This window comes from Gobius niger (assembly GCF_951799975.1).
Source record: "Gobius niger genome assembly, chromosome: 3".
Classification (NCBI taxonomy): domain Eukaryota; kingdom Metazoa; phylum Chordata; class Actinopteri; order Gobiiformes; family Gobiidae; genus Gobius; species Gobius niger.
Window position 1 is genome coordinate 13,855,527 of NC_136854.1, and position 25,299 is coordinate 13,880,825.

The 25,299-nt window shown below is 40.1% G+C and overlaps 2 protein-coding genes across 3 annotated transcripts in view; both read right to left on the reverse strand.

Annotated features, from left to right (window-relative positions):
• Nucleotides 1–4,013, reverse strand: part of LOC306961435 (uncharacterized protein) — a 64,354-nt gene extending 60,341 nt beyond the window's left edge. For both annotated transcript variants that reach the window (XM_079554177.1, XM_079554176.1), the window contains exon 1: nucleotides 3,574–4,013. In XM_079554177.1, the coding sequence (XP_079410303.1) occupies nucleotides 3,574–3,667 (94 nt within the window). In that variant the 5' untranslated portion in view covers nucleotides 3,668–4,013. The remainder of the gene's footprint in view (nucleotides 1–3,573) is intronic.
• A 4,255-nt stretch (nucleotides 4,014–8,268) lies between these two features.
• Nucleotides 8,269–15,656, reverse strand: socs1b (suppressor of cytokine signaling 1b). Its single transcript, XM_079554276.1, has 5 exons — nucleotides 15,553–15,656; nucleotides 13,640–13,977; nucleotides 13,132–13,206; nucleotides 10,172–10,359; nucleotides 8,269–8,832 (listed from the first exon to the last, which is right to left on the reverse strand). Exons 2-5 carry the CDS (start codon nucleotides 13,823–13,825, stop codon nucleotides 8,505–8,507), a joined length of 777 nt encoding a protein of 258 aa, XP_079410402.1. The 5' UTR covers nucleotides 13,826–13,977; nucleotides 15,553–15,656; the 3' UTR covers nucleotides 8,269–8,504.
• Nucleotides 15,657–25,299: the final 9,643 nt, after the last annotated feature.

Consider the following 25,299-nt stretch of genomic DNA (forward strand, 5'->3'; position numbering starts at 1 on the left):
GCTCATATCATTTAGTTAACGGCAGCTCAAATCATTTAGTTAACGGCAGCTCAAATCATTTAGTTAACGGCAGCTCAAATCATTTAGTTAACGGCAGCTCAAATCATTTATTTTAAACTTTGTTTAACACTCACTTTCCACTAACAAAAGAGAACTGCAGATGTGTTGTGTGTTTTTTGTCACTTTTTTGTTGCGTCTTTGTCACATTTTTGCCAATTTAAAAAAAAACTAAAAAATTGTCAAGCTTTTGTCACCTTTTCATTGAGATTTGGGTAAGGCCAAACTGGAGAAAATGTGCTTGGTTCAAGTGGGTGTTAAGAGGTTTAAACAGTGAAACGTTTCCAAAGTGCTGCACGTGAGATCACACAAACAATAAAACAATACATATGAGCTCCACCACTAAATGAGCATAGAAATAGAAAAACATTGATAAGAATAAAACAGTTTAAAAGAATAAATAGAAACAAATTTGGTGTACAACTTAAGTGAGGAAGAGGGAGGATTCCACATTCAAAAGAAAGGACTATAGGAGTCATGGCCCTTGTGTACAGTATATGCTTACATGGCAAAGGGTATATGGCATGTTTTCCTCTTCTATGTCACAACCTGTGCCCATGTCCAGAGAAAAGGGTGAATCAAACATAATGGTTTGCTACATTTTTGGCCAATTGATGTAGACGGAATTCCGGATACTTAGAAACGACCTCCGCCATATTAGCATTGTTTAAATTGTTCGAGCACTGGTGTTTACAGCAGGATGCACGCAAAAAATTGCATAAACTGTGTTTGTTTCTGAGCCCGTTCCTATGAATTGGCACTTATGATAGTAAACAGCTTCACGGACCTGTAAATAGAGCTTTTTCTCCCCATATGGTCTGGAATGGTGAATCCAGTGCCGACTATGGCGAGGCTAGAATGTCCATTTCATGGCTTTTACATCATTTTCGAAGTTCATCCATAATAAACAGATTATTAGATGTTTAGTGGCCATTAGATGTGAACCCCACCCACAACAACAAGCACAAACAAATGAATATGTTTTAACATTTAGATCAGAAGCCACTTTTACACGTTCATTTTTGTTATTAACTATTTCATGAATGACTTCTAACCAGGCTCTGACATCATCTAAATGAGGTCGATGGGTTGACAACAGCTGAAAACATCTGGATTGTTCATAATTTGCGATGTTTGATGGCTAAATGCTAACGGGCGTAGGAAAACTACATTGACCAAATACAGAATTCTCAAAGTTTCCCAGAGTAGCCGGCTCGCTAACTGTTTCCAGTGGTAGTACGCCACCTGTCCTTTCTATTTTTAGTTGTATAAAGTGTTAAATGTAAAAACTACGAAGCCTCAAAGTGTAGTATAGTGTAGTGTAGTATTAGTAGTGCATTGTGTTCATAATAAAGCAAAATCGGTGGTAACAGCGGAAATAAAGTTCAGGAATGATGAACATTGAATATTACTGTAGATATCCGCTAAAGGGAAAACTAGCACTAACATTGCCCATCGACTTACATTTTTCTAAAAACATAGAAAATAGAGCTGTATAAATTGTAGCGTTCAAATGCTTTTTATGTGAACGCTAATAGCGGTATTTTACATTTTCAAATCTCCACTGTGTAAATATGACAGGAATCCCAGAAATCTTAGCTGTTTTGAGCTCTCTATCTTTGACAAGAAAATGTGCACGAATAAAACTACGCTGCTATGAATCATAATTTGACGATGGCCGTGGACTTTTGTGCATCACCCCTGCATTGAGTAGTATTTCTACAAACTGTGTCATCAGCGCTCGGCTCCAAGAGGCAGGAAACCAATCAGCTGGCGTCACGTGCTCATTTTGTAGTCTGTCTAATTTTAGCGTAATCTAGCCCATCTGGATGGTAGTGGGTGACTGATTGTGTGGTAGACTGAAATATCAACTAGGAGGAGAATCCATGTTTCAGAGGTTGACATTACAGGAATAGCAGGTTTTTTGTAAATGATGTGGTGCTAAATAACTGCTGTCTTTGAGGTTTTGTAATCACATCACAGTTTTGATTGAGTTTGTGATTGTGCAGTTGCACCATCGATCCAGTTCCAGAATTTCAAAATATTGTTAACACTGCCCAAAGCAACAAAACGCAAAGTCAAAATCTGAAACTAAACGGGGTCTGTGGGGCTGAACAAGGACTAAACCTGGAGCAAACTGCTCAACGTGCAAGTGACATGAAATAGTGTCTGTGGGGAGAATTAAAGTGATAGTCTGGAAGTCTACACATATTAAAAATGTTACTAAATGTTCAAAATCTACCACCTGGTCTTGCATTTTGATGTAAAGTAAGTAAAAATATATATGCACATTATTTCTTGTAAAGTCCCTCAATCCCGGATCTCTGAAACTAATCAGAGTCTATCCTCCCGTGTTGACCAATGAGACGAGCTTTTCCTGTGAACCAGCCTGTCCGGTCCAATCAGGAGGGAGGGGGAGGGGCTTGATTGTTTGCTTTTGACAATTCTGTTCCTGCTCTCTTCATTTTGCAAACTAAGAAGGGCTTTCTGGTTAAAGAGGGGAGGAATTTAATAGTTTGCTTTAAAATTTCACTCTATCTCTCCCCACTTTGCAAACTTACAGACTTTCACTTTAAGGATAGTTTTACACCTGTGAAGTGGCCATTTTAAGAACAAATGTTGGTTGTTAGGATCAAACTCATCCGTATAATAAAGCTGTACGACATTTGGAAATTGTACCTCCTATAGGACACGATCTGTGCGTAATGATCAACAATAAACACCATAAACAATGTCAAACCAAGGAAAACTCAACACAATTTCAACAAAATCTCAAATATGATTGTGCTCCAACCAGCGATGAGTTCTTGGGCAAGACACTTCATCCACCTTTGCCCATGCATGACTGTGATTGGCAAACACACTTCATCAGTCCGCCCCAGGGCAGCAGTGGCACGTGAATAAATAATAACCGACCGCGCAGCGACTCGAGGGCTCGTCGAGCTTCTCAAGCGCAGCATTCATTCCGTATCTGAACCTGTATGGCCAAGTGACAAACATTAAACACCCCACTATGTCCTCACGTCTCCCTTTAAGTACTTTCTAGGTCCCCGCTGTGTAGTACTCTCAAGCACACGCACTCCAGCGGCAGGAAGCGTGCAGCAGGTCCAGCCCTATAGCTGCATCCCTAATTTCTAATGAACGCTCCAACACTGCAACGTCATCACTATCACATTGCACGTCATCGACATGCACACACGCACTCTGTCACACATGCACACGCTGGGAAACACACTGGGTTTGGAAATATATGAATGCCAAAAAAAAAAAAAAATGCATTGCTTTCTTGTCAAATGGAGCCTGCTGCATGCGTCGCCACACCAACCTGACCCCTGCCTCTGTGACTGCCAGGGCAAGGGAGGATGGAGACTTGGAAAACGGTAGCCTATACGCACTCGGTGTTAAAACCAGAAACTTGCAATGTGTGCAGGCTTTCACTGACAGATTTACTCACGGCAGAACGCATGCAAACAGAAAGAGAGGAGAGGAGAGGGAAGAGAGAGGTTGGGTACTGACTGGCTTTGCCCGGCCGAGGTCTCTGTAGCAGCCGCTGGACGGTCATCAAGTCCTCGGTCTTCACGGCCTGGAGCAGCTCCTGGTCCTTCCCCATGTCCCCTCCCGCTCCGGCCGCGTCCCGCCTCGCCTCGCCTCGGTCCAGTCGATCGGAGCCGCCTCCTCTCCTCCTCCCACCTCGGTCCGGTTCGAGTGCGCGCAAAGACACACACAGTTATAATCCGCTACATGGTTCCGCCGTCCCGGGCCTCCTACCTCCCTCCTTCCCGCTGCTGCTGCCGCCGCCGCCGCTGGTCCTGCGTACAGCGGTGTTTGGCTCTCACAGCTGCACACGGCGCTGGGATGCTCCGTCCGTGGCCGCGCACCGACACATCCCACTTTGATAATGCCGTCCGCGTGACGATTTCACCGGGTCTGCGAGCGTGCGTGCGTGCGTGCGTGTGTGCGTGTGTGCGTGTGTGGAACTCGAGCGCCCTCCTCGCGTACGGTTTTTGGAGGGATGTTGTTGTGACGCTTCTCTATATAGGCTATACGGCACCGCAGTGACACGGGCGCACACGCGTCACACACACACACAAACACACAAACACACGCGCGCTCGTCGCTCCAGTTGTGTTGTAATCCCTACCCATGTGCACGCGCGCTCATAAGTCACCAGAGGTCGTTGGAGCGCGCGCTGATTTAGGACCAGCGCACTTTATTTATCTCCTACCACGTGACCTCAGAGCCTACAAATGGACAGAAATAGCCCAGCACATGAATGAAACCATGTCAAATGTTGTTGTTTTCACTATTATTTGAATGACTTGATTTGTTTCACCTCTAACTTGTTTTTTTCCGTTTTTCTTTAATTCTAACAATCCTGCACGTGCAGTCTCCGTTAAAGTGGGCGGTTCCACCAATTGATGTCATGAGGTGGTGAAACTGTGTTGGCCTATTCATGAAGTCCAAACACGTTCTGATCGCTTCAGTGCTCAAACTGCCCCTCCTACCAGTGTGTATTTTGTTTTTGTTGAAGTTTTAGTCAAAGTAGAATAAGCTTTTTTGCTTTTTAAAATAAGACTTAAGATAAATAAACTAAAGCGTGTGGGAAAAAGTTGGTTTGTATAGGCTGTTTGGCCTGACCGAGCATGGCGCCTTTACTTTCCATCACAGTGGGCCTCATTTTAACTGCTTAAAAGCCTGGCTCCAAAGAGTTTTCTTTTTCTAAAAATCGCTTTGACACACGTGACAGCCCTGTGTCATATTTTTAACCATGCTGTTTTTTGTATATTAGAAATAAAAAGTGGTCTCTGATAGACACGCTTGGAGCTCTGTGGAGGCTCATAGCCGGTCTGCCCGCCCCGAGAGGTCGGGGCTTCCTGCCTTTTTGCCCTTCAGGCTTCGTAGGAGGAGATTGAGCAGTCATGTTAATTTTACAGATCACTTGGGATCATTACTATGAATTCAACCTGGATATTTTTCAACAATGGCAATATTTGTTATAAAATAAAAGCTTACATTTTATTCTGTTTATTGGGTGAAATGTTACGTGTGGCTTTAAATAGCCCTACCCTTTAAATCCAATGCCAAAGGAAGTCTAGTGCTGTGTTCATGTGGGGGTAAGTCCATGAAGCACTGCAATCAGAACACTAAAATTTTCATAAAATTTTTTTTACTGAAAGACAAAAGATACATTTTGTCAGTGGTCTAAAACTAAATTTGAAAATATGTTGTCAGAATAAACCTCTTATCCCCCGCCTTAAAGGAACAGGCCACTGTTTTTCCATACTGAAATATGTTCTTACCTGAGTTTAGACGAGTTGATGCGTACCTGTCTGGTCGTTGAGCGTGCCCTCAGTTACGCAAAACGACCAAAGATGTTGTTAGCATTTGGCCTCTCCCAGTGTATTCCTATAGCTCCAAACGGGGTGAAGTTAGAAGCGACCAAGCTCTTTCATGGGCATCAACTCGTCTAAACTCAGGTTAGATCTCAGTATGGAAAAGCGGTGGCTTGTTCCTTTAAGCAGGCGCATTTTCTCTAGTTCGGCTTTACCCAAATCTGAAAGCTTCTGGACTAAAGACTAAAAGTGGTGGAAAAAGTACTCACTATTCTTACTTAAGTAAATGTGCAGATACAGGACCAAAAATGTAGGTAATAAAAGTATCCCATACATTTTTTATTTAAGTAAAAGTATAAAAGTATGCATTGTAAAATGCACATTATAAGTGAAAAGTATTTATGTGCATTTGAATCAAACCAGGTCTAAACCAGATCTAAACAAGGTATAAAGGAATAAACCACTAAACCAAGTGTAAACTGGGACTAAACCAGAGGTCACTTTGAAAATAAAATACTATCACTTTTAACCCAATTTAAAAATGTAGTGGAGTAGAAAGTAGATACAGGCTTTACAATGTAGTGAAGTAAAAGTAAAAAGTGTTCATCATAAAGTTTACTTAAGTAAAGTACAAGTACTTGCACTTTTTACTTTGTTACCTTCCACCATTGAGCGACAGTGTAATGTCTCATTTAAAAACTAAGGCCTAAAAAAACAATCATACCACATACGTCTTTTGTTGTGTTATTTCTGCTTTTCTGGCACGCTTTTATCGCTCTTTTGTCGCTTCTTTGTTACTTTTGTTGCCACTTTTTTGTGTTTTTGTGTTTTTTGTAGTTGTTTTACATTGCTATTGTTGCTTTTCTGGTAAAATTTTTTTTCATCTTTGGTATTTCGACACTTTTTTTCAAGAAGCTTTTAGATTTGTGTAAAGCCAAACTGGAGAAAATGCACTTGGTTAAGGCGGGGGTTAAGCTGCTGAGGCCTCACTTCCCGTCCGCCAGCAGGGGACTCACTACACTATTTGAATGGACCGAAAGCACAGCTAAAACACTCTTCGTCATTTCTATTCATTTTGAGTTACAAAACTTGGTGCGCCAATTGCAGACGTCCAAGCTACGGTCGTCTACTGTAAAAGCCTGGAAAACACATAATATCCTAAGTGCATTTTTTGGCTGGGTGCCCATTTCGATTAATAGCCTGTTGTCGGTGTCTGCTGGATGCTGATCATACTCTGGCTCATGTTTTAAGTGTTGAGTGAGGTTCCACCTATAACCTGGAACGTTCCGCAGTGTGGCTTTAGCGAGCTTGTTGCAGCGCAGTGACCAGTCCTAATGCATCCCTCAGCCTCGCCCGCTGGACTACGTTTCTTCACAGCGCCATTTCCCCAGTGTTTAAAGTTAATGAGATAGAAATAATGTGACAGTGTGTGTGTGTGTGTCTCCAGTGTAGGGCTAATTTCGACAAAAGGGGCCGGTGCCAGTCAAAATTAGAAGCGGATATAGAGCAAACGTCAGAACTGTGTCGGATGATGCAGTGTCTTTGGATTACACCAACAAAACACACTAAATCAACCTTAAATTATAATGTGTTTTTTTTTATTGTGATTGTGAAAGGAAAGCATTTTGAAATTAAAAAATGAGCAGTGTTCCTATGTACATCATGAACACGGCAGAAACATCATTGCACAACCGCTAAAACAATTGTATTTGTACATTTATAAGGCACAGGATGGATAATGATGCTGTGTTATACCTAATCCGACAACAGTTGGCACACAGATCGATCCCAGTGATTGCGAAGTGTATCGAGCAGCGTGTCAGTCTCTGTCAGTCTCATTCAAAGTGGTCCAACGCTTCGTGAGGTCTCGGATTCACCATGTCTAAGGTTAGTGGTTGTTTATTGAGTGCAAAATTACAAAGTATCTCTTCACTATTTCTTGTCTTGATTCGTGTTTTGCCGAAAGACTGGCCCCGCAGCAAATGTGAGCGTGCATGTTATAATCTAAACAATGAGTTACATTCTGCATGGAACGCAAAACTAAAGCAAAGCAACGACAAAAATCAAAACAAGAAAAACTGTCTTAGGTCCTGTACTATGAATCTGGATTATAGCGTAGCCAGGTAACTATAGGCTAGGTAAGACTGCTTAACTAGTGGGATAACCCTGGTTTATCAGTGCAATGAAGCTGGATCAATTTCTTCATGAATCTTTATAGTAACTACAAAGAAAAAAAAAAAAAGGAGATATTTCACGTGCCGCTTGGTATAGAACTCAGGATTATTTTGTCAAAACTGCTACAGTTTCGGGGATTCCTGCCACACAAGACAATCATAAACTAATGAGTGGTTTTTGATAAAATGTGAAATACATGAGTCATCGTTCACGACAGAGGGTTAACCCTCTTCACAATAGCGTTTATGGAGACACGCTCATGTCAGGGCAGAGGTGGGGAGTTACATTTACTCAAGTACTTGAGTTACTTTTCGAAGTATCTGTATATCTGTATATCATGCAATGAAGTATCTTCACTCTTACTTGAGTAAAAAAAACTGTAACTTGTTCCACTGTGAGTGAATTAAAAAAGCTTGAACCTAAATAGTATGTTTTGTGTTTTGTGCCCTTCTTTCTTCAGAAATACATGCTTTTAATATATTTTTGTTGTTTTTTTCTTTTATCCTTCTTCTTTTCTATTTACTCTGGAAATATTTGTATTTTACATCATTACAACTTTTGTTTCTCATAGTTTATTTCACAACTGAAACATAAATCAGACTTTTACTTTACTCTCAAACGATCCAGGACAAGCCTCACACCTCCACTCACTGCCTTCGTCCCTCACCTCTGGAACGCCCTCTCAGTTTCTGTGAAGCCTCTGACTGTTTTCTTCGTGTGCTTGCTTTGTTTTATCATGTCAAAGCTCAATTGTTTTTATCTGATTTTATTCACCTGTTGTAGCACTTTGAGGTTTCCTTGAAATGTAAAGTGCAATATAAATAAAATGTATTATTATTATGATTAAGTTCAGCCTGTTTCGTTGTATAGGGCTCAGGCTAACTATAATAAATAACACCAAGTAAATAACTGTTCTTCAGAACCGAACACATGGAATTCCTATATGGAATACGGATATAAATAAATATAGTTTTTGTTCTCTGCGCTGAGTCCGGGTAAAGTCCTTATACTGTCCATCCCGTGGGAGCGCATGAGTGCCCTCCTGCATATGTGCGTTAGCCTCTCCGGACGCTCTTTCCGATGCGGGGCGGTCAGTTTGCAGCCGGGGCCGGTGTAGTGGGTGAGCAGGTGGAACAGGGTGGGGAACGTTTTGTGGCTGCCGTGGAGACTGAAGAGCAGGCGCTTGTTTAGCAGGACGCGGACACTGGTGGGAGCTTCAACAGCGCGGTAACTCAGGGTGAAGAAGACGTCAGGCTGGACACTGTCTCTGCAAAGACATCATCGTGAGTTCAACTTCAAAATACTTTTCTCTGCACTGTTGCCACCAGAGGGCATTATACTCCTATTTTGGGAAGTATATTATTTTCTGTGGAGCTAAAAGCCTTGGTGCTCATTTTTCTTTTGTTTTACTGACACCCAATACTTCCTGGTATGGGGCAGATTTCATTGGTGTGTCCTGTGCTACCCCTGGCCATCCTTGAGACACAGCCCTGAATTGTAGAATATTAAATTCTAGGGCAAAGATGATGAAAAGTGTCTAAAAACAGCACAATAAAACAGCATGAAACATTCCCCAAAATGGATCAAGTTTAAATCATCAAGGTACGTCTCTCTGTCCCGTCTTTCCCTTCCTGCTGCAGTGAAACTTCCTCTTCGCGTATCAGCCTCACTGTATTTAACCATGAGGGAGGGGGGTGACCGGCGCGTAGCATCAGGGAAGTGTGCACGTACATGTGTGTGTCTGTGCTTTGACAGGTCAATGCCCGTTGTCACGCAAATAAGTTTGTTGAACAGCTGATCGTTGTCACATGGCTGATGGTGCGACGTTTGGTGAGGGCATGTGTGGACACGGACTGAATTAAGACAAAAAAGGAGGTCCGAGGCACAACCGACTGTTAAGTAAAAATCCTTTATTTTCCTTTATTTCCTTTATTTTATTTTATTATTCACGTTGGTGTCCCTTGAAAATAAAGGCTTTTTACTTAAAAGTCGGTTGTGCCTCGGACCTCCTTTTGTGTCTTCAGACCTAGCTTTTTGGCGTACGGATCCTGGAAGAGCACCTGACTGGCAAAGATACTTAACCCACAGCAGCGCTCACTCGCCCTCTTACCCACGGACTGAATTAACTTTGGAGTAAATGCAGTTGGAACAAGGGCGGTCTCGGGCCGATCTACAAGGCGCTCCAACATGCGTGAAAACGGCCGTATATTGCTGCACTTTTTGATTTTGTTGTACTAAAACTAGGCTTTTGCCATAGTTAACATATGTTTTAATGCAGCATGTTACTATTATACTATAGTATACTATTATTTGCAGTTATGTGTTTCACGCTTGAAATCGCTGTGTTTGGCCTGCAGCCCACAGGCACATTTTCATTTTGGCCCTCGGAGACAAAAAATGTGGGCACCCCTGGTCTAGACTATAAAGCACAGCTGAGTGTATGGAAATATTTCCTGAAACAGGCATAAAGGCAACAAAACACCCCCTCCAGGCATGTTTTTGAGTATAACAATATAACAAGCCTGTCATCATAAAATAATGATACAATCTAGAAAAAGTTTGTGGTGGATTATAACAACAGCGTATAAGAGTCATTCAGTGTTTACCTGATGAGGAAAGTGCCCTGGGGCACTTCTGAAAGAATGGTGTGGGCCTCCTCCATGGTGAGTGCCCCCCAGTAGTACCCACTGTGGTGGAGCTGCTGGAAGGTCTGCTTCACCAGTCTGTACTGCTCTAGGCTTCTGAACGAACGCAAGTGCGTGGGAAAAGCAACACCGTCAACCTCGGAGAGTGCCTGACACAAATAAACACAGATTTTCAATTTATAGTACATTGTATATACAATGGCTGCAGTGCGATTTCCCAAACTGGGTGTGGAATAACACAAAATATCTTTAATTATTTTTCACCTTAAAGGGGGGAATTGTGAGATTATTTCCGAATACTTGCAAAATAATACCCACTCTTTTAAGAAAATATCTTGACATACAGTAGGTCTCAGTAATTTGGTCTTTTTTCTTCTACTGCAGAAGCACTCCCATCTGCACTTCCTGGATTTTGCTGCATAATAGAAAGAACCTGAAAGTGTCCACCATACTTTGTAAACCCATAAACCATCACTGGAACCGTTCTGAGCTGTGCTCCACTGCCTTCATCACGGCGCCATCAATGTGTCAGAATGTCTTTGGCTAAAAATGGTGGCTTGTATTTTGCTTTTAACATGGCAAATTCTCCCTGCAGCCAGCAGAGGGTGCTCCAAGCGACATACTACGTAGATGAGCTGTTGCTAGGCTTAAGTGTGTTGTCCATGCACACAGATTATTCAGATTATAAAACATGTCAAACAACTGTCAATGCTGAGGTTCCTAAAAGTTTAACAGCCACAGTTATGTGTGAAATGTTCATTTTGAGGAAGTAAACCAGTCATTGAGTCAATGCCCAATATAGCTTGAGGGGAATTGTATTTCAAATTGAACATGAGACACTAATCGACCAGTGCTTCATCTGTAAATTAGTAGTTTCTGGAACACATTTGGATTGATGTGATGGATTCAGGGAACAAGCCAAAACAGTTACCAGAACTCTCTCATTAAACACCATTATGTCATCTCAAATTTTGCCAGATGAGACATGATAAGATAAGATAGCCTCCAAAATAGTTGCTCTCCCATGAACGAACGGGGATCAAAGTACGCACTGGATTTACCCTTTGACTATTTTCCTCTTTTCGACCAGCTCTTTCAAGCTGGTCGTGAAGAGTTAACAACTGGAAAGGGGATTTCCAGGGAGAAGAAAACACAGGATCCTGTTCTACCACAAAGCAACATATGAATCAGTTGGCAAAGACACCAATAGTATGTTACAGTGCATCATTTTATTGATTTGTTTATTTATAGACAAGTACAATTATAATGTGACAAAAGACAGTAATGAATATCGGTTTAAAACATCCGCTTAAAGGTAAATCAAAAGTTTTATCCTATATTTAAATGAATGACAGCAATAGCTATAACATGTGGAGTGATTTTTCCACAAACTGATATAAACTGATGTAGAAAAGTAGTTTTCTAGTCCTTTGGGTTAGGCCCGATGCAACTGTTACAAAAATATTAATGACGCACGACTATCGGGAAAAGGAAGGAACAGGCATTCCAAGAAACGGCCAGATGATTCATGTCAAGGCTCAGTTTGCAGAGGCCAAGTCATGCTAGATTCTATAAGGAAACTTAGTATCATTTTAGTCAGCAAAAAAATTACTATTACTTTGACTATAATTATGACGAAATATTTGAGTTGACAAAATTCACATTGGTGTAACTCACTTTTCTTTATTTCCATTTTTAACCCCTTAACTCCCACCTGAACCGAGCACATTTTCACCAGTTTGGCTTTACCCCAGTTCAAAAGCTTCTGGAAAAAAGCTGTGAAAATAGCAACAAAACTGAGACGAAAACAATGATGGAGCTGTGACAAAAAAGTGAGAAAACATTGACAAAAAAGTGACGGAAAATGGATGAAAAAGTGGCAAAAATGTCACAAGAAATTGATGAAAAATTTACAAAAAATTTACAAAATGGGACAAAAAAATGACAAAAATGGGACAAAAATGTGATAAAAAATTTACAAAAAAATGACAAAAATGTGACAAAAATGTGATAAAAAATTTACAAAAAAATGACAAAAAATTTACAAAAAAAGACAAAAATTTGATTAAAAAATTGACGAAAAAAATGACAGAAATGTGACAAAATCTGACAAAAAAATCACAAAAAAATCACAAAAAAGTTATAAAAATGAGTTGAATGCCCAACAAAAAAAATGATGGAAAAAAATATCTGATGGCGTGAGGAAAATGATCCTCTCGGTTCAGGCGGGAGTTAAGAGGTTAATCAGTCTATAGGAATTTGCCAGTGGGCCAGAGCAGATGGTTTGGCCGGTCGGTTCTGGCCCCCGTGCCTCCACGTCAATAGGCCTGTCGTACATGTTAGAGCTTTGAGACACGCCTCGTCCATCCCACAACAAACACACTAACGGATGTAACAAAAGTGCGCTGTGATAGTGGTTGTAAAGTGGTTCTTGCAGTCACTCCAGAGAATGACTTTACAATCCATTACCAAACTGAAAGCAAAACCTGCATGACTTCTGTTTCTATAGGCAAATGAGACAGTAGCTTCACTCGTCCTATAGCTCAAACAAACTGAACGGTGCAGGCTGGAACTATAGATAGACATAAAAAACAATGTTTTCTGCATTTCTGTGAAGTTGTTCCGCTTTATGGCAGCCACCTGTTTGTTTCGCTTTTAGTGTGAACACGGTTATAACCATAAACCTTTATCACATCTTCTCTCAAGTGTATTTAACATAAACTAACATTATTTCATGCAGATAATCAAAATTAAAAAGTTTAGGAGTAATTCAGCGTGTGCAATATTAGGTAACAATAACATCTCTTCGATATTGCAATACATTTTAACATTCATTAAAACCCCATAATTTTGTAAATAGAAATAAAAACAATGGTTTGATTTTGGCTACTTGACAATAACATTCCTCTGTGTTTCCATACCTGTCTCCACTCGTGCTCGTCTGGGCTCTCTGACTCACTGCTCCACTTGTGTAGCTCCAGCTGGATGTCTGTCGACTACAGACAGACGGAGATTTGGATAACAAAAAAACAAAAAACAAAAAAACATCAGAGTGTGCAAATATTGGGCGTAAATATCTTTAAGTTCTTTAAGGTTAAGTGTTGCCAGATTCAGAAAGCTTTTTAAATTACAATCTGCACATTTGAATCACTTCCAGTTGAGAGAAGCACACAGCAGGGGGGGGTACTTTTTTACTTCCTGCATATCCTCCAAAATAATAATGGCAATTTGCTGTTTGCAAGTCAACGGTGATTTTGATCTGCAGTCCTACTTTTAAAAAATCATGTCATTCTCATCTAGTAGTTCAGTGGTTCTCAAACTTTTCCCACCTCATGATGAAAATGAATAATAACATTTCAGATGACCCCGAGTAGCGCCCGAAGCACCACAGTTTGAGAGCCTCTGCTGTTGTTGCTGTACATTACACACCTCTACAGGTAAAAGTCCTCCTTCTGCGTCTTGTCTCTCCGAGCTCGTCCCCGCCTGCTCGCTTTGCGCTTCAGAATTTGGTTTCTCTGGGCTCCCGGACAGATTCTCTCTGACCATCCTAGAGTGGACCACGCTTGCCTGCGTGACCCCCCAGAGCATCCTTTCCACCTCTTTTCTCTGGCACATGCCCCATGGTCAGTGTGCAGGCGCATGGATATCAGCTTCTTGGCATCCCGCAGGGCTCCATATTGGGACAACAGCTGTTTAAGATCGCAATCAGGAAGGAGAAGATAATGCTAGGGTGTGGCAGGTCATTGAAGGGCTCAGACGCTTTTCAGCTGAAAAAGAAAAGGAAAAATGTTTGGTTTGGTGAGATTTCAAAGGCTTATCTTGGATGTCATTAAAATATTTGCGCAGGAGAAGGGTTTTTCACAAATCTGGACATGCTGTGTCTGGGTCAAATGAAAAAGAAAAAAATTAAGGGGGAAAGAGACATTTTGAATGCTAGGCCATACGAAATCTACATAAAAAATGCCTTAAAAAGTATCAAACCATCTCTATTAAGTGCCAAAAATAGAACAACTGGGCTGAAGAGAACTCAAGAAATGACTTATTTCGGTACAATTTGTGAAACATCCAAATCAAGAATGCTTACACTGCTTTCTATTTCACAACCGTAAAAAGTAAAAGTAAAATTAGCCAGAAAACCACGAGGCCCGGGAATAAACCACATTTGCGTAACGTGAAAAGTTACAGTTGATAATAAAACCGTTTGTTTTCCAGTCATGCACAACTAAAGCCTTTTGCACAAATTGTTTTTATTCATGGGTTAGCTATCATTAGTTGCTTGTCTTCACAATTATTTTTCAAACAATCTGAAAGGATACTACATAAATGTGACTCTACAGGCCTAGACAAAATTAAATATATAGTGTATTTTATTGTTTAAATGAAATAAACGGAACTTCAGGTGGTGATTTATGGCAGTTCTTTGTATGCATGAAAGCTTTTAGTTTCACTTCATACTAGTGATATTTCACATTTGCAAAAGTGACATTTGCAAACATTATTAAGGCCTATGTCATCAAGGAAGGAGGAAAAAGAACAATAATAATAATAATAATAATAATGTAAAATAATCAAATGTGTTGCGGTGTATTGTTAAATATAAGTTTCAAGTTTAATGGTCTTGTACAGCCCAATATCACAACAGAAGTCGCCTCACAGGGCTGCACCAAACATTAAGGCAATAAAACAGAGCAATAAATATGACAATTAAAAGTTCAGGTGAATCCAGGCACATATAATGTCCAATAGGAGGTAGCGATAATATAAAAGTATTCAAATGCCAAAGCTGTACATGTTAAAATGTTTTTTGTTCTTCTTTGTCACTGAGATTCTGAATATCATAGCATGAGCCTCTTGTAAAATGTGACAATTATATGAACTGAAATGAGTTATTTCTTTACGGTTTTTAGTTTAATGCTCAATATCATGCACAGTATCTACTTTGCAAAGGCTAAGTAAATATATATATATATAAAAAGGATCATGCGGATTGTTAGCAAAGGTGTTCCTGTGACTATTTCCATGCACATTATGTTACAATAAATGCCTCAGTTGAAAAAAAATATTCCCAATTCTCCACATTCTTTGCATGAGATGACAAGACAAGCCAGTGTTTGATTTTCTCGTTTGCAAAGACACAACCTGACGCATTTCATCAGCCATCATGTAAAAGTTACAAGCGAACAGATCAACTTACTTCTCTAAAAAGCACACGCAGTGTCGCTCAGCACTTTGGATGAAGGTACTGCTCATGCTGGAGAAAACCTTCATCCAGTGACGTCAACACATTCACATCAGGCACAGGAGCGCTGCGCGTAAACCAACGACAAGAACTTCAGACTTACTTTGGTTTGGGTGAAGCGGACGGTCTGCTCCCTTCAGCCCGACATGGTCAATGGATACGTTTGCTTTACTTTCGCTTTATGTTTGAATATAAAGCTTCATTCAATGAGGAGGAGAAGGAGGAGGAGGAGGAGCAAAAACCCTCCCAATCAGGTGAGCCTTTACTTTCACTTTCTTTTGTGGGGACCGTTTCTAGTAAGTCACGTGACATACAGGAAAGCAGACTGGCAATTTAAGTTAATATTGTTTTAGTCAGATGTTTTACACACACTGGCGCTACATAAACTGTAGGTTAAGCTGCTTTTCTGATTTACAGCAGACGTGCATTGCCTTGAAAGACTGAAATCTTCAACAGATGCAGCGCAGGGGTGGCTCACGAGCGTGTGGTTAGTCTGGTATTGCTCTTTGTGCAACGCCAGATGTCGCCAAACACGCCGACATTTTGACGCACCCAAAAAACCTCAAAGCAGAGGGCCGTGCAATAAATCATAGAAGCCGAAAAATAAAAACTCTGTAGCACGAAGTTACTTTTACTCAAGTAGGCTACATAGGCAGACATGAGTAACTTTTTCAAGCAAGTTCATTTTTGCTTTTTGAGTAATTTTATCCCTCAGAAACTTGCAACTAAAATAATAATAATGAAGTATTTCTGCACTTACTTTAATAAACAAAAAAAAACTGTTTATGCAGAATGATTTATTTTCCATGTTTATACACTCACACTTCATGCATTGGCTACATCAGGGTAGGCAAGTTTGCTCGGTGGAGGGCCGGGATTTTTCATCGTCAAAAGACCAAGGGCCAAAGCAATTGAAGTAAAGCGTCACTTTCAACATAGGCCAGTGTTGTGCATCATACACACTGGACAAATGTCCGTTGTCAATTAGATAAATTACTTAAAATCCATCCATCCATCCATCCATTTTCTTCCACTTGTCCGTTGCTGGGTCGTGGGGGCAGCTGTTGGAGCTGCCCAAATCACATTGCACCAGCCCCTTATGGCTCCTCCTGCAGGTGGTGGGTCCACGGAAGGACGACCTCATGATTTTAACCGGGCCTGTTGGTCTCTCATGAGGGGCTTCTGAACCGCTCTTTGTCTGACCCGTCACCTGGGACCTGTTTGTCATGGGACCCCTACCAGGGGCACGAAGCCCCCGACAACAGAGCCCCCAGGATCATTCGGGTGCTCAAACCCCTCCACCACGTTAAGGTGGCGGTTCCAGGAGGGGATACATTATTTAAAATCACTTGAATAAAGGTTTTTTTATGTTAAATTTGAGTCGGTTTGAACTAATCTAAGATCTGATAAAAACACCGAGGCCAATTGAACAAAGAGAAATCCCACTGGAAATCAAACAAATTAACTTTAACTTGAAATTCTACAAAATAATCTGAATTAAGAAAAAAAAACTGTGCTTGTTCCATTGGCAAGAATAGGCTTTATCTGCTTTAAGGCCAGACCAAATCTGCTCAATTTTTAGATTTAATCTCTTGATTCATGTAGATTTAAGTCATTTCTTAGTATTCTTAAGAGTATTCTTTTAGGATTATGGCCTAAAAGGGTGCTCTGCTAAGACGTTTTAAGGAATTGACAGTATTTTTAACATTTCTAGAGTACTTTAACAGGCATTTCATCTCTGATTTGGGTCATAGTATTTCTCTAAATCATCTCGAGGGCCAGAGTTAGATGAAAGAGGGCCGGTTTTGGCCCCCGAGCCTGACGTTGCCTACCCCTGGGCTGCATCATGTGTGAGTGTGTGAATGGTGTCTGTAAAAGGCCGCTTGGCACACACTGGTTGCCTGCTGTCTGTCAGCCTACCCCAGGGCAGCTTTGGCTACAACAGTAGCTTACCAAGACCAAGTATGGAGTGAATGAAAAGTGCAATGTAAAGCGTCTTTGAGTGTCCAGAAAAGCGCTATATAAAACCAATGCATTATTATTAAAAGTGCTTTGTGATCATGTCTCTGAAAGGCGCCTACAGTATTCCCACTTCCTTCCCTTCCTTCCTTCTGAGAACCTGGTTATATCATTAGAGAGCACAAATTTGATATAGCCTCGCCAAGTGGAGTGTGCACTGTGTTTTAGAAAATGTGTTTGTGCAAATGCTTGAGTAATTGGGTCTCTACTTTTTGTTTTGTTTTTTACCTTCTACTTGAGTCCAATTATTTTAAAATTCTACCTTGGGTGCATATTTTGGCTTCTTAAATGAAATAAATATAACAATAATAAAACTTGACACTCTAAATGCAAAGTCAATGGCAAAACGTATCTGTCGTGTCTTCATTTCGCTTTTAACTGGAAAAAAAAAAAGGGGGTGGAAGAAAAGGAATTGTTTTACATTTAATTCACTTCAAATTTCTTATTCTCAGTACTTTAACTTGAATAACAATAACAACATTTTTAATGTATAACACTGAGTTTGATGTATTTTTGATTGAACAGTATATCAGAGTGGTTGAGATAATCCGCATAGCCTCTGATGTGAAACAGATTTGTACTGGAGCGTATAAAACAGTCTAAAAAATCAGATAAATGTTTTTACTGTTACCTGGCGTGACAGATTATGACCCAACATGGTCATTACGGGTTTGTTTACACGTTCCAATGGTTTTGGTTTCACTATGAGCATAAATGATTTTGCTTAGATGTGGTGAAGAAGTAAGTATGCAGGCAACAATAAAAAAGTTGTATGTGTGGATTCCTTTGTTGAGGGGGAAAGTAGGACACTCGAGTTGGACATCTGGTGGTGAGGCCATGTTACTGCAGTAAGATGCCATGGCAACTAGAGAAAGTGTTCACACAGAATGTAGTTTAAGAGGTTTATTCGCAAAGTGGAGATTCATATTAGAATTGTTTGCAAATCCGAGGTAGTGCCGCTTCTTTGATCAAAACAATACTTCTACTTTTACTTCTCTCTTCAGACTGCGGGGCCAGATGTGACTTTTTCTTGTTTGCTCCGCCTTCGCATCAGGAGGACGGCCGCGCCACCAACCAATATGCTGTAAGTGGCCAAGACGCACTGCAAAGAAAGACAGACAGATGCAATGCATGAGTGTTATTTCCAAATCGAAAGTGCAATGCAGAGAATATACTTCGAATGTAATGTAAACCGCTTTTATTTACAGTCGCGCTCCTCTTATGTATCCAAATGGACGTTTGTTTGAACATAAAGTATCCGAATGCATGCTTTTCCGGCTCCACTGTGATTCATTTTCTTGTTATACGTACATTTCGCCGTCCCTGTGGCGTGTAGCTGTTGAAGTACTTCCTCCAACCGGTGAACTCCACAGACGTCGGGCCCTTGATACCAAACAGCTGTCTCTGAAATTCACAACAGCTGCTGTTTTTTATTCAGACCCATGACACATTTTACACATACACCTGAACCCAGCGCATTTTCTCCAGTTCGGCTTTACCAAACTCTAAAGGCTTCACCGCTGGAGTTTACAGCCTGTAGACCAATGTAAGGCCTCATTTGAAAGCTAAGACCTACAAAACGTTTTTTTATCGCTTTTTTGTCGTGTTTTTGCTATACTTTTTCGCCACGTTCCTTGTGGCTTCTTTGCTCCGTTTCCCTCGCGTTTTTGTCACATTTTCGTCACGTTTTCATCGCTCTTGTGACACTTTTTTCTTGCGTTTCAGCCAAAGCCAAACTGAAGAAAATGTGCTCAGTTCAGGTGGGGGCTAAGCACGAAGCCGAGACTAGACCATGCCACTGTTGACACGCGCTGCAGGAGAGTCATACTGAAAGCAAAAGTGCTCAAATGAAGATTACAAAGGATGGTAATAGATCTCTGACATGCATCATTAGTTGCGCTATGAGATCCCGCAAGTTGTAATTTGGAACAGAAAGTGTTGACAGATTTATGATAAACTGAAACTTAGCAACTTAGAAAACGATAGATGCTGTAAATCTTATGAATAACCTTTGTTTGTAGTATCAAACTGTTTTATCAGTGACATGCAGTAGAATGATTTTTGGCAATGCTGTCGACACTGCAAAAAGAAATCTTGAAAGAAGTGACATTTTCTTGACTTAAGTTAATTTGCCCCTAATTGGAGCCACTAATTTCAAGAAATCTGTCGGTGCCAGTTTTTGTATTACACTTAAATTGAGCTAAAAATAAATAAATAAATCAGAATTTACTTGAATAATATTGTTGTAGATCAGGGGTCGCCGACCTTTTAATAACCCGACAACTACTTTTATGCCACAATAATGGCAAAAACTGGTGAAAACTATGTTCACCGGCAGCCAAGGTGATATTTTTTTTCTTCTTTATACTTTTCTATATTTAAAATCCATCTCAAATTTGACTTATAAAGCATATGTACACTGTGTTCCAAATGATTATGGAAATGACATTTTTCTAAGATTTTCTAAATTGTCAACTCAAATGAGAGTCAGCATAATTTTCAAGTCTTTAACTGGTAGAGGATCATTTAAATGTGGTGGAAAAAAATTCCTAGTGATAACAGTATTTTTTTCAAAAATAAATATAGTAAAAACCTCAAAATCCACTGTTCCAAATTATTATGCAACTCATCGTTTCAATACATTTTAAAGCTTGTAATTAACTGAAAATGGTCATTTGTTGAATTTGTAGCATTAGGAGGTCATATTTACTGAAATCAAAAGCTATTTCAATCAAAAAAATATTAACAGGTCAAGTTATACAAGTGTGCTATATAAGTGTGATAGCAGCTTCAAAATTCTTAACTCCATTAAACTTGTGAGTTTTTGGACAGTTTCTGCTTGGATTTCTTTGCAGGATGTCAGAATAGCCTCCCAGAGCTGACGTTTGGATGAAAACTGCCTCCCACCCTCATAGAAGTTTTTTTTGTTGAGGCTCCAAAGGTTCTCAATAGGGTTGAGGTCAGGGGAGGAGTGAGTTTCTCTCCTTTTATGCCCATAGCAGCCACTGATGCAGAGGTATTCTTTACAGCAGGACATGGTGCGTTGTCATGATGAAGATGATCTTGTTAGGGAAAGCTCGGCTCTTCTTTTTGTACCATAGAAGACAGTGGTCAGTCAGAAACTCCACATATTTTTCATGATTCTGGCCCAAAACATGACTCCGCCCCCTCCTTACTGACGTCACAGCCTTGTTGGGATATTGTGGCCATTCACCAACCATCCACTACTCCATTGATTTGACCATCCAGGGCTACACGGCGCTCATCAGTGAACAAGACTGTTTGAAAATGAGTCCTCATGTATTTCTGAGCCCGTTGCAGCTGTTTCTGTTCATCAGCTTCAATTAACATTTTAGGGGAGGCCGGATAGAAGGTTTATGCACAACTGCAGCCTCTGGAGGGTCCTACACCTTCGGGAGACTCCAGAGGCACCAGCAGCTTCAAATACCTGTATGCTGCTTTGTAGCATCTGTTCTCTTAATCTGATGTGTTTGTCTGGCAGAAACCGTCCTTATTGTGCCATTATCTGCACAAACTGGAGTGTGCTCTGAATCAGCCACAAATCTCTTAACAGTACGATGATTACGCTTAATCTTTCATGAAATATCGAAGGTTTTCATACCTAGACCATGAAGGCATTCAACTATTTCATGCTTTTCATCAGCAGAGAGACCCTTTTTCTTTACCATATAGCTTGAAAATGATGATCTGCATAATAAAGTGGAACATCCTTTTTCAGTAGTTTTTCCCTTAACTGGGCTTAACCTGAAAACTAATCATCCCAGGACTCTGAGATTAATGTCAGTGATTCATAGAGCCCCAAGACACGATACCATCCATGAGTTTCATTATTATTATTATTTTTTTCACCTTTTTGACACAAAAATCAAATTTGCATAATAATTTGGAACGCAGTGTAGTAGGGCTGCACAAACATCGTGTTGTGATATTAGCAGATGCAACATCCGTTTTGCATATTTCATCAGACTGAGATCGACACATATTTTTTGCAAAAACAAACAGTGCATTGAACTTATAAATGTGCAAAAGTTTAGTTTAGGTTCAACATTTCCTAATTTAACTACGACTAACGACTTGCTTTGGTGCCGATTTGTTTTTAAGTCTTGCTATGACACAATTTGCTGAAAAAACGAATTACAGTTCGTGTTTAATCAGAATGGAACAAATCGTGTTGAAATGAATTAGTGAAATATCGCAAGAGACTTCAATATCGATCAGCCCTGATATGTAAATGTAGAAAGCCTTTGGGAGCCACTTAGAAAGGTTTGCCGAGCTACACGAAACTCCCTTTGCTGGTTGCAGATCCCTGTTGAAGATGTTTTTCTTCATTTAAGTTGGGAGCGACAGCAGTGGGTCGTTTTGAGGTCGGTGAGTCGAATCCTGCAGGTGTGCACTGTTGTTGTGTCCTTCGGCAAGACACTTCACCCACTTTGCCTCCAAGTGTCTGACAAATGGTTCCTTGATGTAAAGAACTTCGGGTGCTTCGGTAGAAAAGCAATATATAAACTGATCAATTTAAGGCTACTGTGGGTGCAGGTCATTTAAGAATAATTTAAATAGTTTAAACTCAATGGTGGGAGGCATCAAGCCACAGACGCCCTGGGCAGACTGACAGAAATGTGGCTGCCATCACCCTCTATTGCCAACAATCACATCAACAGAGGCAAGGTGGGTGTAGTGACTTGCACAAGGACACACAAGTCAGAGCAGGAATCGAACCTCGCCGAACATTTATTTATGATTTGTGCATCAGCAGCAACTAACCACTGAGCCACTAAGGGCACGTCCTACATACATTAAAGACTATTTGCCATTCAAAGATCCAACTATCCTTTGGAATAAGTAAAAATAAAACCTAATCAGTTAAAGATTCTGTTTAATTTATTACTTTATACCAATATTATACATTTTATAGACAAAGATATAACATCCTACAAACCCTGCCCTTCGCATTTCTCTTGCAGCACTGACTGTGTCGTAACAATGTAGCAGTTATGTGGCGTGCATGACGGGACAGATGTCTTACCTTCACCTCTGTCACTAGATGTCCGAAGCTTGTGAGAGGGATACGGGTTTTAACTGGAGACGTCGGCATAACTCAAATTAATTCACAGACAATGAAGGACAATGAAGTTTCAGTCAGATAAGAGGAGAAAATACTCCAAAGGGCACAAGCAATGGGCACAAGTCGGTGTTGCTTTTCCGGCAGCTTTGACAGCCGGCAGTACAATCCAATAGGATAAGCCTTTGCAAAAATGTCAACCAATGGGATTTGTTTTAGTGGGCGGGACAAAGTGTGGTTACCAAACAGTGTCTATTCCGCGCTTCTTCCACAAGATGGCGGTGTGCTCTAAAAGTCCTGACATGAACCTCCACACTGCTTCACTTTTTCTACCACTAAATAAGACATACCTGACAATTTGGTTATAATTGGTGAAAAATAATAATCAGTTCATTTTTTTTTCTTACAAAGGTAAGCAATTAAGCAGGTAAGTAAAACAAAGAAAAAAAATTTCTAGCTTTATAAAAAAAGTGCTAAATGATGAATTGCTATTGCTATCAATTAGGTCTATATTCGACGATAGAAAGACAAAATTGTACTTAAATTTTATGTTACATTAATATTATAACTAAGCGAATAGTCATCCAAGCTAAACTAAAATTGAAAAACCTTTAAGTGTATTTACTGTTAATACTATAAAAAAATTAAACAAAATTACCTTTTTTTCAGTGACTCTGGAGTAAGAGGACAAACTACTTGAGAAGACCTTTGGGGGAGCAACAGCTCAGGCTTCATCATAAACACTGTGATCTAACAACACAAGGTGCAAACAATGTAGTTTCTAAAGATTTATAAAAGTAGTTTGTATCTGAAAGTATGTCCAGATCAATGTTGGTCCACTTTAAAGGCACTTTACCGTTGCCAGCAATACAAAACATGTTCCTAATGACCAGCTATTCACATATAATTAAAAAAAAGTATTTTTCAGCAATAAAATATCTGCGATAATATAAATCCTTGTTTTTAATTCTGTTTATTGGGTGAAATATTATGCGGTGTGGCTTTAACGTGACTTCTGGTGCTTCTTTTGTGCAGCTCTTCTCGCCCTGGTTTGTACCAACTCTTATGGACCCTCTTAGGACTAATCCAAGCAAATAAACAAAAATCACTGGATAAAAAGCGTAAAAGACATTTAAACATGCACACATCTAAACAGTGATTTTTTGTTTTTGTCAATAGTCTCCTATTAGCAAACCAGGGTCCGATGAGCTGCACGAAAGAGGCACATTTTCCCTGGAAGTTCATTTCAAACGGACTTACTGTCACTTCAAAGTAACATGAACCATGACAAAAAACTCACTTAAGTCAATGTGTTTAGCCCGTCATCCAGGACAAGAGCCAGCAACTGCACAACTTCTGGAGGTTTGCCAATAGCTACAGGCAGGTGCGTCTTTCTGAGGAAATTATTTGGAGGAACTAGTTACAGGTGTCTTCTGAGGAACAGGCGAGGGAAATGCAAGGCAAGTTTATTTGTATGCCACATTTCATGTACATGTACAACTCAATGTGCCTCACAGCAACACCAGACACAACAAAAATGCAATAACAAGCATTAAAAACACAATAAAATGACATTAAAAAATTGTATATATTAAAATTCGTTAAAATACTGCTGTACGTGAGATATGGCTTCATGCACCATCATAGTCACTGTCAATTGAGCTGCACAGTGGCCCCCAGTCCTAACCATGACCCTACAACAAGGGCCTAAACTTAAAGCAGAATAAATGGCATTGGATCAGTGGTTCATAAATTGGGTAGCTTTAACCATTGAAGACCTGCACCAAAAGTCTTGCACTAATTAGGACCTGAAAGAGACTACTTTAATATTTTTGCAAACTGTAGCTTTAGGGTAAGATCTAGCAACTTTGTGGATTCATGATGCTTTTTAATTGGATAATCGCCTCGAGTCGAGAACCAAACCAAAGAATGTAAACATATAACGTAATAACGAAAAATGTTAGTTGCAATTGTGAATAAATCAGTATTATAAGAGTTTTAAGTAAAATCCATAGGCCGAACAGTAAAGTAGTGCGATTAAAGTTGCTTGTCCTTCAATATTGTATGTAAAAGACATACAAAAAGACCACTGTGCAGTTTGTTATAAAGTAACTTATTGATCATGAACTGCCGGTTTATGTTTTCCTGGGAACGAGGGTTTGATACCTGGGGCCACCGTAACCAGATTGTCCGCTTCGCTTACAGTGCTTTTTGCATTAGGTGAGAAATATGATGTTTGCAGCCCTGGGGGACAGCCGCAGTGCGTTTAAAGGCATGTCCTCACAAACTAGCTGGTACTTCTGGTTTTACACAAGTCTCTTAAAGTTGGCATAGCTCTACTCTGCATCTCTACATTTTACAGCAATAGGTTTCGACACTTTTAAATTAAATGATCTTTTCTCATCTCTATTTCTTGTCTAAAATAAAGGTTTAAAGACTTCATGAGCAGAATCACCACAATTTGATAATAGTGTTTTCTTATACAGTTCACTCAGAATTACTGACTACTTACTGATTTAATTAGGAGTACTTTTGCGTGTCCTTTTCACACTTAAGCAACGCCATATTTGGACTTCAGAGTGTGCCACTACCAAGACCAATATCCAAACCTGCCATGTCAGTTTTTCCCCCCTCAAATAACAGCAGAGTTCTAGAAATGATTGGCACTTGATCTGCTCCTGTAATGATGCGTTTATATGACAGGGAGGATGACACTCCTGCCGTGTCCTCTAGTGTTCAGTAAAAATA

Bases quoted from the DNA above. Each gene is read 5' to 3' on its own strand.
- socs1b (XM_079554276.1), bottom strand. From the start codon at position 13,825: ATGTGCCAGAGAAAAGAGGTGGAAAGGATGCTCTGGGGGGTCACGCAG. The intron at 13,207-13,639 runs GTGTGTAATGTA...GTCTGTCTGTAG, and splicing joins GAGGACTTTTACCTGTAGAG to TCGACAGACATCCAGCTGGA. The intron at 10,360-13,131 runs GTATGGAAACAC...TATTTGTGTCAG, and splicing joins ACGAGCACGAGTGGAGACAG to GCACTCTCCGAGGTTGACGG.